General features: G+C 36.4%; 1 protein-coding gene across 5 annotated transcripts in view; it reads left to right on the top strand.

Annotated features, from left to right (window-relative positions):
• Window positions 1-15,001, top strand: part of SPAST (spastin) — a 39,532-nt gene that overhangs the window by 4,925 nt on the left and 19,606 nt on the right. For 2 of the 5 annotated variants that reach the window (XM_027681625.1, XM_027681626.1), the window contains exons 3-6: window positions 881-964; window positions 6,942-7,037; window positions 13,601-13,788; window positions 14,792-14,925. In XM_027681625.1, coding sequence (XP_027537426.1) covers window positions 881-964; window positions 6,942-7,037; window positions 13,601-13,788; window positions 14,792-14,925 — 502 coding nt within the window. The remainder of the gene's footprint in view (window positions 1-880; window positions 965-6,941; window positions 7,038-13,600; window positions 13,789-14,791; window positions 14,926-15,001) is intronic. The other 3 variants (XM_027681627.1, XM_027681628.1, XM_027681629.1) reach the window with 2 other exon arrangements.

A 15,001-nucleotide genomic window follows, 5' to 3' on the forward strand; every position in this document is an offset into this window, starting at 1 on the left:
ATGTTCTCACTTAGGCAGAATTTGATATTCCCACAAACCCCCCGATTTGGAATGGTCTGACATTGTGTTTCTGAGTAGCTCAGGCCAAAGTAGTTGAACATTTCCAACAAAAAAAAAAGCCATCTCTATATATGGAACCATTTTAATCTGTAGTGCAGAAACAGGTATGTACCATAGAGATACAGATGTAGTGAAGGACTTGCTAAGAATTTGTCCTCAAAATAATACTGTAATTATAATAATAATAACTCAAATCACCCACCCCAATCCCAAGTGCTTTTGCAGACTGCTATTTTATTCCTCAGCTATGTTTAGAAGTGTATCATGACATGTTACTTATGGGGCAATACCAGTGTAAATTGCACAGTTTAAAAAAAAAAAAGCTTGACTTGGACAGACAGTATTTCTTAGGAAGTAGTGGTATTAATGTCTAATTCTATGTGTTTTGAAATGTAAAGGGACACAGTCAACTGAATTTAAATCTGTTAATTTTGCCAAAGTGAGATCTTTTTAATTGTACTTGCCTCTCAGTCACTTTTCAAGCTTTTTAAAAATCTTTTTTTATTTGACTTCTCTTCAGAGAAATGCAGTGACAAAAAACATATATTAGGTCAGCATGAAATGTTAGACTAGATGCAAAGCAATGTTTGGGTTACCACAGCTCTATGAGCAATACTGTGAAGCAGATAGAGTCAACTAACTTTAAATTCTTGATTAAACAGGAAGCTTTAGAATTTTTTCATTAGTTTTGTAACAAAGTTCTTTAGTGGAGGGAATAGATTAGGGGCGGGAGGAAGAGGAGGGAAGACTGGGTGTCAGTATTTTAGCACTTAAAGTTTATTTGCCAAATTGTGTTTTAATGTTGATTTTTCTTTGTAAGGTGATCAGTGTGAACGGGCTCGACGTCTCCAGTCTAAAATGATGACAAATTTGGCAATGGCCAAGGATCGCTTGCAGCTTTTAGGTACCAGTTACAATTCATGACTTTGGAAAGTTTGTAATTATTTGCACAACTTCATGTAATGCATTCTTCTAAAATATTACTTTGATTTTTGAAGGGAAGGAGTCATCTGTGTAGGGTCTCTTTAGTTTTTAGTTTAGAGTAAGTGCTATTGATGCATTTTAAAAATGGAATTTCAGGTATAAAAGTAACTGGAAAGTCTTTGTCGTAGTATGCTTGACTCATAAAGTCAGGAAGTCTTTTTCAACTCTTGTTGAAATTCAGGATTTTTGCATTGAAACTGTAGTAAAACTTGAAATATTGATGATCATGAGTGCCAAGTGTGCCTTCTGTAAGTGTAACTACTTCATGTTCTGTTAATTTTACTGTCACTTAACACAACATTTTGCCTTGTTATTTATATGTAATAGTAATTCTTTAGCATTGTGTAGACCATAAAGTGAAATGCTAATTCCCTTAATTTTTTTTCTAGTAGTGTTCTATTTTAAGACTAGCAGGTAAAGTGTTTTTCACAAGCATGTTGTTGTATAGTTTTAGCTTTATTAAAATTAGACACTTGTCATGGTTTTAGCAAGGCCCAAAATCCAATTCTGATTCCTAGCCTGCATACCGGCTTGTATTGCTCCTTTTGGTCCTTATCAGTTGGCTCTTTGCCACTGCTCTTCGGACGCTGCTGTCTCTGTTGCTTCGTCACCCACTCGCAGTGGAGAAAACTCTTTCGGCATCTCAGACACAGGTATTTAGTTCAGTTCTGAGTCCCTGCAGCCCCCCAACCGGGGCTGGGGGGGCAGAGGCCCCCAAGGGGCCGGAGCCCCTTCTCCTCGTGGCCTCTACAACATGGCCACCTCTTCTTCCCACAAGTATTACTACTGCTTCTCTTCCGGTCTCCAGAGATATGTTTATATTTTGCAGGAGCATTGATTGGGTCAAGCCCCAAGGGTCACCACCCCCTGGGGGTTACCACTTTCAGCTTCAGGGGGAAACCTGGTTCAAACCACTACAACACTGTATAAGCTCTTAATGGACAGAGTAAAACAGGCAGGATTGGAAATTGCATCTTCCTGTGCCTGATAAACAGGCACAGATCCCCCCATCGAGCAACAAACCCACAATTTTGTGCAGTGCATCCTCTAAACTGAAAACTTGGGAAATGCTTTCAGTTCAGTCAGTAAAAGGAAGATAAAGATGATTTTTTTTAATCGCTTTCTATGGGTGAACTAACAAATGTATGTCAGTTTAACTTGCATATCTGCAGCTTTAATTTTGCACTCTGTTGTTTGGTGCTCTACTAAGTCATTTTCCTAGGAGCATATAGAGCAGACAGGAAAGTTCGTGTTCTTTTTTCCTCTTATACTTTGTGACTGTCGTCCTAACTGGTGATTGACAGGGAAGTTGTGACAACCACAAGAAAGTGAGTCCCTTTTGTTTCCCTTGAGTTCCTGGTGTCCTTAGAACTTTTTACAAAAAGTTGAAGGGAAATGGGGTGAAAGAGGCATGTGGCTTCTATGCTCTAATATGGATGTTTGTTGGTGCAACCTTGGTACGTGCAAAAAAGATATTTTCTACTTCTTAGAGTTAAAGGCTGACTTCTAGAGGTAATATAAACTAGGGAACAATAGACAGAAAGTGATTACACGCTAACAGTCTTTGATAAAATATGGCTTGTTGCAAACATCCTAGTTGCAAATAACTAGAATTTCTTTTAAAAAATTTGCAGTTCTTTGAAACTTGAAGTAACAGTGTCTGTATTTTGTGAGTATTGTTTCATCATTGCTTGTGTTATCACTTGCTGTGAACTGACTGAAAAGAAAAAAAAAGGGTAAACATCACAAAAAACCCTAAAGTTGAAGTACATTTATCTGGACATGTTATCACATGCTACTTGTTTGCTTCATTGAGAGTGCAGATTGAAAGGTAAACAGATAGAACAGTGTTTTGTTGCATAAGTTGATGTAAAATATTATTTTATTTTTACTTTTATGTTATCAGAAGTTTAGTACTTTGTTCTGCCTAGGTTCTTGTTTGGTTTGCTCTGAGGATCTGCTTCAAACAATGTACCTGAGAGCAAAATTTGGACAAAAAAGAGTGAGTGAAATCATGTGCCCTTTAGGAAGGAAAAAGATGTGGTTTGGAGAGATATTCCAATGGATTTAATTCCCTGCGAGTTTGGTCATTGTGGATCTAGTTGAGTAATATTTTTATACCGTCTAACCAACTTTCAAGTATTTGACAGCATCTCTTTTTATTACTTTATATGTAATTTTACATGGAGTTTTTGGAAATTTAATGTCATCTAGAGTTGAATTGCCTGTGCAATTCTAAACATAGCTTTTAGCCTTTTACTTATAGTAACAGATATTTGGAATTTTTAAGTGGCATAGAAAACCTTTTGTAGCTGAACTAAACATGAGGCTCTTTAAGCTCTTAAGGTTCATAAAGTGATTTTTCCTATGAATTCAACTCAGAAGATCAGAGTGTGTTTTCCTCTAGCCATATGGAATTTCTCCATTTCTTGAGGCAAAATAGGCAAGTCCCTTATTGCATTAGCTGACAGGATAAAACAAACTTAAAGTAGACAATAATATGAAATATTTCATCCCACCTGCCAGACAGTCTGCTTGTCTGAAATACCATCCAGTCAATCAAGTTACATTGTTAATCCATAGAAAGTGAAAATTAAATCGTATGGATTATAACTGCCCAGTGGAAGTGCTCAGTGTCTTCATTTTTTTTGAAATGCGTTGGTACATCAGCACAAGTTTAAGTTGCAAGACCCCACTCACAGGAGTGTGATGTCTGATCACACCCGTGTATTATCACCATGTGTCATCACACCACTAGTGCCTTTTAATGTTGCAAGAGGGTGGAGCTACTTACCTTGGTTGATGGGTTTTCTATTTTGAGCCCTGTTTTCATTTTGAGTCTAAATTTCTGTATCTTACTCTGTTTGAAGCTGTAATATCACACAGTCTGGAAGCTGAAGTTGATACCGGTGTGTTTCAGAGCACCTCAAGGTGAATTGGTCGCTTTGTCAGTCCACTGACAGTGTTGGGTGGTGCCAGCTGTCAGGGGACTTCCAAGTTCTACCATTTGCATTGGTGGCAGCCCCTATTTTTGACATGGTTTGGGGTGTGTTAGTTGTGTGCTTACGCAGATGAGTGGCTAAATCTTGCTCTGATGGTCTTCACAGACCTGATCTCTCCTGGATAACTTATCCCTCATGTTAGTCATTATGTTTGATATATTTAGAATGACAGGAGGATATTTGTTTTCTGCAGTCGGATACACAGAACTCAGCAGTTTGTTGTTCCTAAAGATAGAGAACCACAATGTCCAGTGCAATACTATTCTCTTCTAATGCTATTTATATGTTTTACCTATTTGTGTTCTCTGTTTCAGAGGCACTTTCCGAAGGGTGACAGAGTTTTGTCACCACAAGTGCCTTCATGTGTACTATGCATAGCTTCAGTATTTTGATTGAAGGGTGCACATGGCACATAATTCAAATATCTTTCATCAGAATCCTCTTTGGAGGATATTGATACTCCTCAATGCTGCCCTTATATACATAGGGGCTTCAATGGACACCTTTTGGCATCCTCCACCATCTTGGAGGCAATGGTGTTTTTTGCTTCAAGCTTGTATTATAGGATGACTTTTTTTTTAGTTAGAAATCAGTTACCTTGAACTCAAGGTCTAGTGTTGTCTAACTAAGACAATGGCTGCAGTGCTGTTTATTTGGTAGGTTTGTGTCAGCATTGTATCATCAAGGAGAAATAATGAATGAGATTCTGTAAACTTTTTTTTCTATGTCTGGAGGCAGAGAGAGAAAGATTTTACATGGAAGATGATGGTGTCCTGTTAATTCCCTGGAATAATATTTAATAGCCTAATTTATCTTTGATATTCTGTGGCACCTTACAGCTAAACTGTCCCTAAAGAAAAATGATATGGGGTTTTTTTTTTATTTTATATGCAATACCAAAATTATATGTTAATATGTAGTGTGATGAGAAGACAGTGCATGAACTGAAACTGGACAACACTTGGATTACACTTTTTCTTTTTTTTTTTTCATTGGAGTTCTGGAGCTCCTGAATATGTGGAACTAGCTGAGCTACTGATAACTGTAGGAAAACCCTAGTGTCAAATTGTAGCTTTGAAGCAAAAAGCATTTCCTGAATTCTTGCCCAGGCCAGCTGATGTTGTTACAGTCCCTCACTAGAAAGCTTTTTTTTAAAACGCAGATATGTTCTCCAAAACATAACTGATTATCTAGTATCTTAGAAAGTCTATTAACGCTAATTGTGCTTCATAAGCTTCTGTATGAACTGTCCATTCCGATTGCGTGCACCAGGCAGGGTGTAGACCATTCTGCTGTCTCCTTTGGTAGTGCTGCATCCACTAAAATGGTGCACTGTCTTTGCAGTCAGTTGTACTTTAAGGACTTTCTTTACACCTCTACGGAGGAAAGGTTATTAGGGTAACTTCTTGGAAGTTGCAAAGCTTGTGGTTGTTTGTAGGCTATTCTTGTGTGACTAATTTTTTTTGTTTTACTGTACCTGACTCTTCAGTGCTTTCAGTTTAAACCAAAGCTAAACCTTGGTGCTTGTGCTAATCTTGAACTTAAGGTTTTTGCATTTGCCTGTGGCTTCTAAGTTTTCACCTAAACCTTATCTTGTTCCATCTGAATATTATTATTAAGCCTCATTATTATGAGGTATAAATATATTATTCAGGGAAGCAAAGCAGTGAATGATCAGGAGCAGGAAGAAGAAGAAGGGAATGAAGCAGAAAGGCTGGAGAAAGATCTGTTACAGATGAAGCATAAAGAAGGAAGTGCTCATGCTTCTTGTTTGTATGATCTGCAAGCAATGATCTGCAATGGCAATTCTTCCTTCAGTCAGGGCATCTATTATCTGGAGTGTGCACGTTTTCAGTGGAATTTGTCTGCTTTTGCAGTATGTGCTTTCATGTTGCCAGAGGACATTGCTCTTCTACTTGGCCATCTCTTTTCCTGCAGCTTCTTGGTACTGTTTATCTCTTGAGGGTGAGCAGGAAAAAAAGGGGAAGGGAACAAGAGCTTGGCAACATATGCCTTGCATCCTTACAAACCATGTCTTGATTTTAAAACCAGAGGATTTTTGTGAAATAAAGGTGGGAGTGACAGTAAAGTGCCCCAAAATAAGGCCTAAAGGTTTTAAACTGCAGTGGGAAAAGCAGGAGTGGTAGCTAAGCTGCAGAGAACAAGTAGTCCTTAATTATTTTTATGTGTTGTTTTCAGCCTTACACCTCTTTTTTTTATGGTTTGGCTGTTTTTCATTACTTCTCAGAGTTAATTTCTTTCTCCTTAATCTTTAACTTTATAAGTATTGTATTCAGATTTTTCTGAGGTTAATATTCCTAAAGAATACAGTTTGCATGACAGTTTTATTGATGTAATTTCTAAGCAGTTATATTTCTAAATAGAGATCTTAAAAGACAGAATTGTAATGTATATATGTTGTTTTGCTTGAAGTTTGAGGTTTCTGTGAAGTGTTTACTGGCTGTTACCACTTAAGTGAAACATTTAATATGCAAGGAGGTGATGACTCCTTGCAGTTGGTCAAAAGTAACACCTTGGGGAGGACTTTGAGAAATGGGTTATCAACACAAATATTTAGTAAAGTAAATAGATTCAATCCTGAACATGGCTTTAGAAAAGTAACCACAATCACTAGACTGGAAAGATTGTTGTAATTAACTCATCCGTAAATGGTGAGTTTTAAAGCTGTTTTCAGTCATGCTCGTACTAACAGAATTTTCTTACAAGATTGCTAAACGTTGTAGAATAGTTAGAAATATTCCTTTTATCTTTAACTGTAACAAAGCCAAACTTGACATTTGTGTGTTCAACATACATAAATTTTCTTGGTTCATTTTTGGTTTTTGTTTGTTTATTTTATCCTTTTTCCTCCCTCCCCCTCTGTCTACTATGTAGAGAAGCTGCAGGCAGTTTTGCAAATTTCCAAGCCGCAAATGGAGGTCTATAATGACAGTACTAACCTGGCATGCCGCAATGGACATCTCCAGTCAGGTGGGTTTGGTTTTACCAGCGCCTATTGAGGGGATGTCTCTCAGTTTCTGGTGTATTACAGGGAAAAATAATGCAATGCTATGTTCTGATCCCACCAACTTTAAAGAAAAATTGTTTGTATTTCTGTTTTTAAAAGCTTTGTGTAAAATACATCCCATCCTTTCCATGGCTTCGACAACACTTTTATTTTGTACTATTCAGTTCTCTTACAATGACTGTCTTAGAATTCAAAACTATTTACTAAAACAACATTTTTAAAAATATTTCTCATGTTGTATTTTTCAAGTAATTAATTTAAACCTGTTTTAGAAAGTGTCAGTGTTGGATATATAGATTATATATTGTGCCTACATAGATAGTTCTTCCTTTATGATATTGTGAGAGTGAATGTGCATTTGCAGTAAGCTACTTTAAATTTCAGGGTTTTTTACACTGAGAAAGTGATACACAGTTTAAACCGGGGGGACCACAACAACTCTTGTGTTTTGTCAAAGAACGTTGTTTAAATCCTTTCCCAGGAGACTCAACCAGGTATACTAAAATAGCAGAAGTAAACTTGCTTCTCCATACAGAAAGAGTAAAGCTACTGTGAGGTTTGTGAATTGCTTTCGGTGAGTGTTTTAAGCCAGCAGTAAGCTCTTATCACAACTGTGATTTCAACTGGTAATTCATACAGTAGACTACAATGAGGTTAAATAAAATAGAGAGCTAACAAGCATCGGAATTCATAAGGCTTGTCTAACTGAGTCAAGAGCAGTATTCAGTTTTTAAAGTAAGAAAACTGAAACTTAGTGTATACCCCATGCTTTTCTTCTGTTTGGTTTTTGTTGTTGTCTTTTTTTTTTTTATAGATCCGTTTCTAGTTCTGAAGTCATCTTACTGTTTGGTTTTATGCTTTCTGAGGTATAAGAAGTTAATGTACTGTGTCATGTTAGGCACCTTTACTGTATGTGTGGTATTTTTGTTTAACTGCGTTTGTGAAAAAAGTGTAGTTAAAATGGCTCTTCGTTGTAAGTTCTTAGGTACATTGACATTGACAACTCTCTACCTTAAGTGATCCAGAACAACTCCTGGCTTTTTAGCAGGCTGGCTAGAGACTGAATGAACAAGTACATACATTGACACACAAAAGTTGATAACATATTCTATTTAATATGAACAACTTTTTCTTTAAACTCTTTTTGTAATATTTTATTGTACCTTTGCCTCAATGTGTCTCAGAATTGGATACTGCAGGAGAAGGTTAGACTGAACTTTCACTCTTAAAACTGTTATTTTACTTAATATGTTAGTAACAAAGCATAGAATATTCATAGGCATCTACTGGAAATGAAGAAACATTTTGCCAGTTATTTGGCAGGCATTTGTATTCACAGAAGTTATTGTAGGAGAAGGTGGTCACTGTTGGTAAACTTGTGGAAAGTGGTATGAGTCAATTTACCCACTTGGAATCATACTCCAGGTGAGTTAGAGAAGACGAACCGCTTTTGCAAAACTGTGAAGGAAACGGTAGTGAAATGACTGCAAAGAGCCATGGCCTTCTGGGAATGCATTTTTCTGAGAGTCTTCTCACTTTCTGAAAAGGAGTGTGGACTACCAGAGGTCACGTACCAAACTCCATGGGATCTGAGGAGGGACAGAAGGGCTCAAGAGCATGTCATAAAAAAAAAAATTAGGTACCAGACATGTACTGATTACTGATTGCAAGAGGCTTGTTCCATTTCCACTTGCCAGAGGTAGACTTTAGATTTATAACTTGTGGAAGTCAGATCATTACCTAAAGTACTGAGCTTTTCACACAGCTGGGTCCCTGACAGTACCATGAAAGTCAGCCTATTAACAGTTGTCTGAATTTCTTAATTGGCTGGTGCCTGTGCTGTTGTGCTTGCTTTTTGTGTCTCTCTTTTTGGGGTGTGGGGGGAGGGAACTTTGTTTGTAAGAACATGCTGGTACTACACTTTTTTCTTAAAAGTAGTATATTGATTGTGCTTCAGTGTGCTAATCATCTTGCTGTTGTTCTTCCTTTATTATACATGGAAAATGGTATTTTCACAGAGGCAGCTTCAATAATTCAAAAACACAAACTAGATGACAAATTTTTAGGAAGCTGTACAAAATCAGTTTGCAGGCTACTTCAGATAAGAGAACTGCTGTTATTGAGAAAGTAGGTACTTCAGAGGTACTGAGCAGCAGGGCACTGGCATAGACTTAGTTTTCTGTCTACATAAAGTATTACCTGTCCTGTTGCCTAAAAACATGAGCTTTTTAAAAGTCCAGGATTTTATGAAGTGCGAAACGTGGTTGTTCTTAGTTTTAACATCAAGAAGATGCCTTTTTGCCAGTTCTTTGGTCTAAAATTGCTTTGCTTTTTTCATTTGCCTTTACAGGCCAAAGTCTTTACAGATGTTGATTTTAAATGGATTTGGAAAGGAGATTGTGCCAGTCTTGCCAAAGGCAGAGTTTGAGTTTTATGAACTCATTTACTGGGCATACAGTACTGATAGTATTACAGTAATTCCAGTGTACCATTTTACATTTAACATGTAAATCTCAGCAGGATGTATGATCAGAGAAAGCATTAAGTTTCTCTTATTTGCTGCTAAGTGAACACTGTGCAGCTAGCTAGTATTTTACCTCAGTTTTCACATGGAAGGATTTGCTGGCTAGTCTTTAATAGTAGACATATATTGGCAATGTTTATCCAAGTGCAAAAGTTCTACTAATACTGAATTTTTAAGGAGTTTCCCAAGTAGAAGAATAAGTAGCAATAAAGTCATTTTTAACACTATAATTTGGCAACAGCAGATCTGACTGATAAGACTCTGTCAGTTCAAAAAGGAGAATAGCTGTCTTTCTGACCTGGGCAGCTGTACTACCATTTAAAATATGGAACATGTCCTTCTTAGTTGCTGAAGCTTTCTGTTAGGTAGCTTTTATTACTTGAGTCTACCTATTTGAAAGAATTGCTGTTTTGAGGGCTATTGTGAATGCTGATCCTGATGATCAGTCTTGCAATTGCTGCAAGTTTAAAGCAGTTTAAAGATTTTTATTTTTTTTTAAATAATTACTTACATAAAGTTACAGACAGTTCTAGACTGGAGAAGGTTTTTTTCCCAGTGTGGGGTCCACAGACCACGTACAATAACTCCTCTTAGTCACTTTACATTGATTATCAATAGGCATATGTAAAGAATTTCTGATGATATTTAAGGTGTCACAACTAAAGGCTGGAAATTGTTCTGCAATACTGGAATTGCTGTTGCTAATTTTAATTTAAACTTTGTCTTGGATGCTTAAAAAGTTATAGACTAGTAGAAACTTCTTTATTAAGATCTGCTTTAATCTAGCTTAAATGCGCAAAAGAAAATATAATTGGTTCACTTTTTAGAAATATAAAGCATGTTGTTATATTTTTTAAATAAATGAATTACAGCTGCATGTTTTTCAGATTGGTTTTGTGTTTCCAGGCACTTAGTATAATCAAGCTTCTTTTAAAATTGTTCAAACATATCCATACTTTATTTTATCTTTAAAAACAGTTTAATACAATAAATATATTATGTAATTTTAAGATTTCTCTTTGGAAGGGAGTCTGAAATTGGCACCTATGTCTGCAGCTTAATAAAATTTAACCAATAGAAAACCCCAGACAAAATTTTGCTACTTGCTAGTTTGTAATTTGTTTGTGTTGTGTATATATTTGGATGGCAGATTAAAATTGCAGGGATGCTTTCAGGACCAGACAGCTATTATGTCTGTGTAATCCAGTGGTGTTAGCTTGGAGCTTTAAAGTAAATTCTGTCCAGAATTAGAGAGTAACATCAAACTGATCAAGCCCCTATTACTATCCTGTAAGTATATATGAAATAGACAATTGAACTGCTGAGTGTTTCAAATACCCTTGAAAAAATACCATGGTGTCTCTTTGCCATTAGAACTTACTTCAGGCACTTCATTATTGTTTTAAACAAAACAGTGAAACATTTGGCAAAAGGCTACTGGAGATATTGTGAAGGTTTTAAGGTCACTTGCTCTGTATTTTCAGTCTTTCAGTAGGTTACAAATACAAATGGGTAAGGAATGTGTTTTGGGCCTTTTGCATTTGTTACAGCAAAATATATATCTTGCATAATGAAACAGTGAGAGCTATCTGACAAGTGACTTGCACTTAAACACTTCACACTTTGGAAACAGGGAAATGTTAGATAAACAGTAATTCTGAAAAATTTGATCACATTTGGTTCAATGACAATTTGTATATAAAATGAAGTTTCCCTCTGGAGTTCACACTGAACAAACAACTATGTTCAAGAGCTGTTCATCAGTGCTTCTTTGTGTACTGCCCCTCAGGACTGACCACAAAACATATGTAAACTTAGTAGTCTTCAGTCCTGGAGGTACAGCTACAGTAAATCATAATTTGTATTTAAACCTTTCTCTTTTCCCCTCTTTCCCCCCTTGTATTTCCTGTTTCCTGAAATACTCTTTACGTGTGCAATTTTATGATCCTCAAAATTGCAGTGTCTGTGTATTATTCTCAATAGGAGGGCATAGTTCTGGGCAAGTGGGATAACTGAGCAACTTGTTAGGGTGAAGGAGATGGAGAAAAACTACTTCAGCTTTTTGAAGCCTTCACATGTTGACTTTAAGCCAGCTGTGCAAATGAGGTTGAGGCAAAAAAAACCCGCAACAAAACTGAGTGCCACCTTTTGATTAAATTGGGCCATTCAAAGTGTTGAGTAGGTAGATGTTTTAATAGATTCATATACTGCTTTTTGAACTTGAAAGTTACTGAGTATGACTAAAGAGTTTTTGACTTGGAAGTTCCTGTGTAGGAATGGCTAAGTAAATTTAACCAACTCTGGAGCTGTGTGTGATTTAATCAGTAGCCAGTTTTGGTGGGTTTTCTTGTTTTGTTTTGGGTGGTTTTTTGTTTTGTTTTTTCAAGAAATATCTTACAGGTAAATATACTTAATTCTATGCTTCAAGTTCCCTTGGTTTTTGCGTATTGATATATCTGCACTGTTTATGATGACCCCTGTAGAATTTCTTTAAAAAGGGGTAGATTTGTGATGGAACAAAGGCTTTAGAAACCTTTTAGCCAGGCAGTTAAGGATACCTGCAGACTGTGTAGAGATTTGCTCCTGGTAGTATGTTTAAAGAGGCTGAGAACATGGTAGTAGTTAATTGATCCTTCCATGATACTGTTTCACTAAAGTATTCTATGAATTTTTTAAGCACAACATTAAAAATTACAATCCTTTTTACTTAAAGCATTTTTCACTGAATTGCAATGTTATGTTAAAAATACTTCATAGAGTCATTAATTTCCTTAAAAATCAGAGTTTTTTTGGCCCGTTCCTTAAAACAGATCAAATTGAGTTGCAGATTTCTAAAAACTTCATGAAGAAACTTGTAGCTGAAATCCATCTTGAACTTCCTTACCTCTGAAACCATATTTCTCTTATCTAATCAAAAGGCTCCTTAGTCCTTTAAAAAGGATATAAAATATGACAGTATTTACAGTTTTCATCGCAGACAACAGTACTGTACTAGACAGTTTCCAGTAGTGTATTCCCACTACATAAAGTCTCCCATCTGATGCTGTTCTCTAATCATTAACCAGCCTGACAAACTTGCCTGCTTGCTGTAGCATGTTCTTATCTCTTAGTCTCTGATTTGATGTTTTACACTTGCTGTTTCTGTGCCAAAAAACTTCATTTTATCTTGTATCCCATATGGAGAACATAGAAATCAAATGCTATTTTGTTTAGACCAAAATGGCCTCTTGTACTGTGATGGCTTGGGGCAAATATTTTAAGTTTTTCTCTGTCACCTAATTTGAGACTTCACTGCTTCATCATTGAGGTGAATTAGTAGTGTGAATGGAACGTTTGGTGGTGTTTACATCAATGGTATAATATATTTTAAGACTTAATTTTAAATGTAGGAAGGTGAGCTGCTTCAGAGCTGTCCTTTTAGAATTTACTTACCCCTTGAGATTCCTAAAGTGAAAGAAAGTTGTAAGAAAAAACACCTGACAGTTGCTTGCAGGTATAACTATTTCAGTATTCCCAATTTAAAATGCCTTGGTGACACCTCTGTGTGGAAAGTCTGGATAGTGTTAGCTAGAATCCAAAGTAACAAGCCTGCTAATACCACTTAAGGAATGAATACTCTGAATCTAAAGGCTTGAAATTTGGGGATGATTATGATGATAATTTTAGGAGTTCTTTGGAAAGAAGGTGGCAGAACACAAACCAGAAGACTTGGCATTGTAAGGGATGGATGGTATTCATCCCTTGATAAAAGGACTTGGTTATCTCTGGCTTTTCTAAGATGGCTAACTAGTGCTCATTTTGAGAGCTCCTAAAATTTCAAATCTTAACTTTAGGTGAAAGCAGCAGTTAATATCCCCCTAAAAGTACTAAATATCTTTCTAAATTTGCATTATTCTTCTATAAAACTGTATTACATGTTTCAATAATTCTATCTTCAAGTTAGAGTTGATGGTAAAAGTATGACTGCAGCAAATGTTCTTGTTACATTGGTTTTCTTTATAGAAAGTGGAGCAGTTCCAAAAAAGAAGGATCCCTTAACACACACAAGTAATTCGCTTCCTCGGTCAAAAACTATTGCAAAAACCGGATCCACAGGCCTTTCAGGTCACCATAGAACGCCCAGCTACAGTGGGATATCATCATCTTCTGTGTCTAGACCAGCACCCAATTCTGCAGCTTCATCTCACAAGGTATGGTGAGGACAAACACAGGAGTATACTATTGAAAAATGAATGTAAGTTCCAGAACGAACAGTGGATTTAATGCCTTTATTGCAGTGTTGTAGCAGTAGAAAGTTTTTAAAAAAACCTGAAACCCCTACATTTTTTGGCTAAGCCTCTTGAGCTAGGCTGCAGAGTGGATTTCAGAAATTGGGGGACATTGAGTTGGGTGCATGGGCAAATGGATTTTAAATTTAATCACAGTAATAAATAATACTTGTTTTTAAAATTGCATGGGAAATGGAGTGAAGGCTATCTAGGGGGAAAATAAATAGCAGTATGTAAAGATAGTGGGGAAAAAAACATCTCATTCCAGAACTACAGATTTTTCCCCCTATGAGTTCCTACTCTTCTAAAGCATTCATGCATGCACAGGTTGTATTGAAAAGCAAGTTATGGTTAGGTTGTGACTGAAACAGAAAAATACATCCTATCCTAAGAATACAGAAAAATACAGCATTTAGGTTGACCCATCTTTTTCCCTTGCATCCTTATCACCCTCCCACCCCCATTACTCCTACAGTAAAGTAAAAGAAAGAGCAGAATGGACTGAACATAAAAGTGGTTAAAATGTTATTGCTACTACAATATGAAGGCTTTTAAGTGACCTGTTATTAAAATATGACAGCAGTAGAAATTCTTGCTTATCGTATGGAGGATCTGAAGTGGTTTGTAATGCTTATTTCTAGAATATGCCGAGGGACAATACTGTAGTTAAATATAATGAATTATCAAACAAAAAAACCCCAAACCCCAAACCAAAGACTTCTCACCACTGGAGCCTAAGGTGTTCTACCCATGGCTGAATATGATAATATGATTTGTAGCAAAATACAGCAACAGAATATCTGGTGTTTGTTAATTTATTATGTTCTACGGGAGCAAAAGAAATGTAGAAGTTGTTTTGTTAACACTGTGCTTTTAAAGTATTGATCTAGTTTTTTTGTTTGGTTTTTTCCTTCCCCCTCTCCAGGCTGCTCCTAAAAACAGCAGAACAAATAAGCCTTCTACTCCTACCCCTGCTCCTCGAAAAAAAAAAGACATGAAGATATTTAGAAATGTGGACAGTAATCTTGCTAATCTTATCCTGAATGAAGTTGTTGATAGGTAAGTCTGAAGAAAATTAGGCTTTTCAATGCTGAAAATCAGTTTTTCATTCAGTACAGTCTTGATCCACTTGGAA

Source organism: Neopelma chrysocephalum, unplaced genomic scaffold (genome assembly GCF_003984885.1).
Source record: "Neopelma chrysocephalum unplaced genomic scaffold, ASM398488v2 Primary Assembly neopelma1_61, whole genome shotgun sequence".
Taxonomy (NCBI): domain Eukaryota; kingdom Metazoa; phylum Chordata; class Aves; order Passeriformes; family Pipridae; genus Neopelma; species Neopelma chrysocephalum.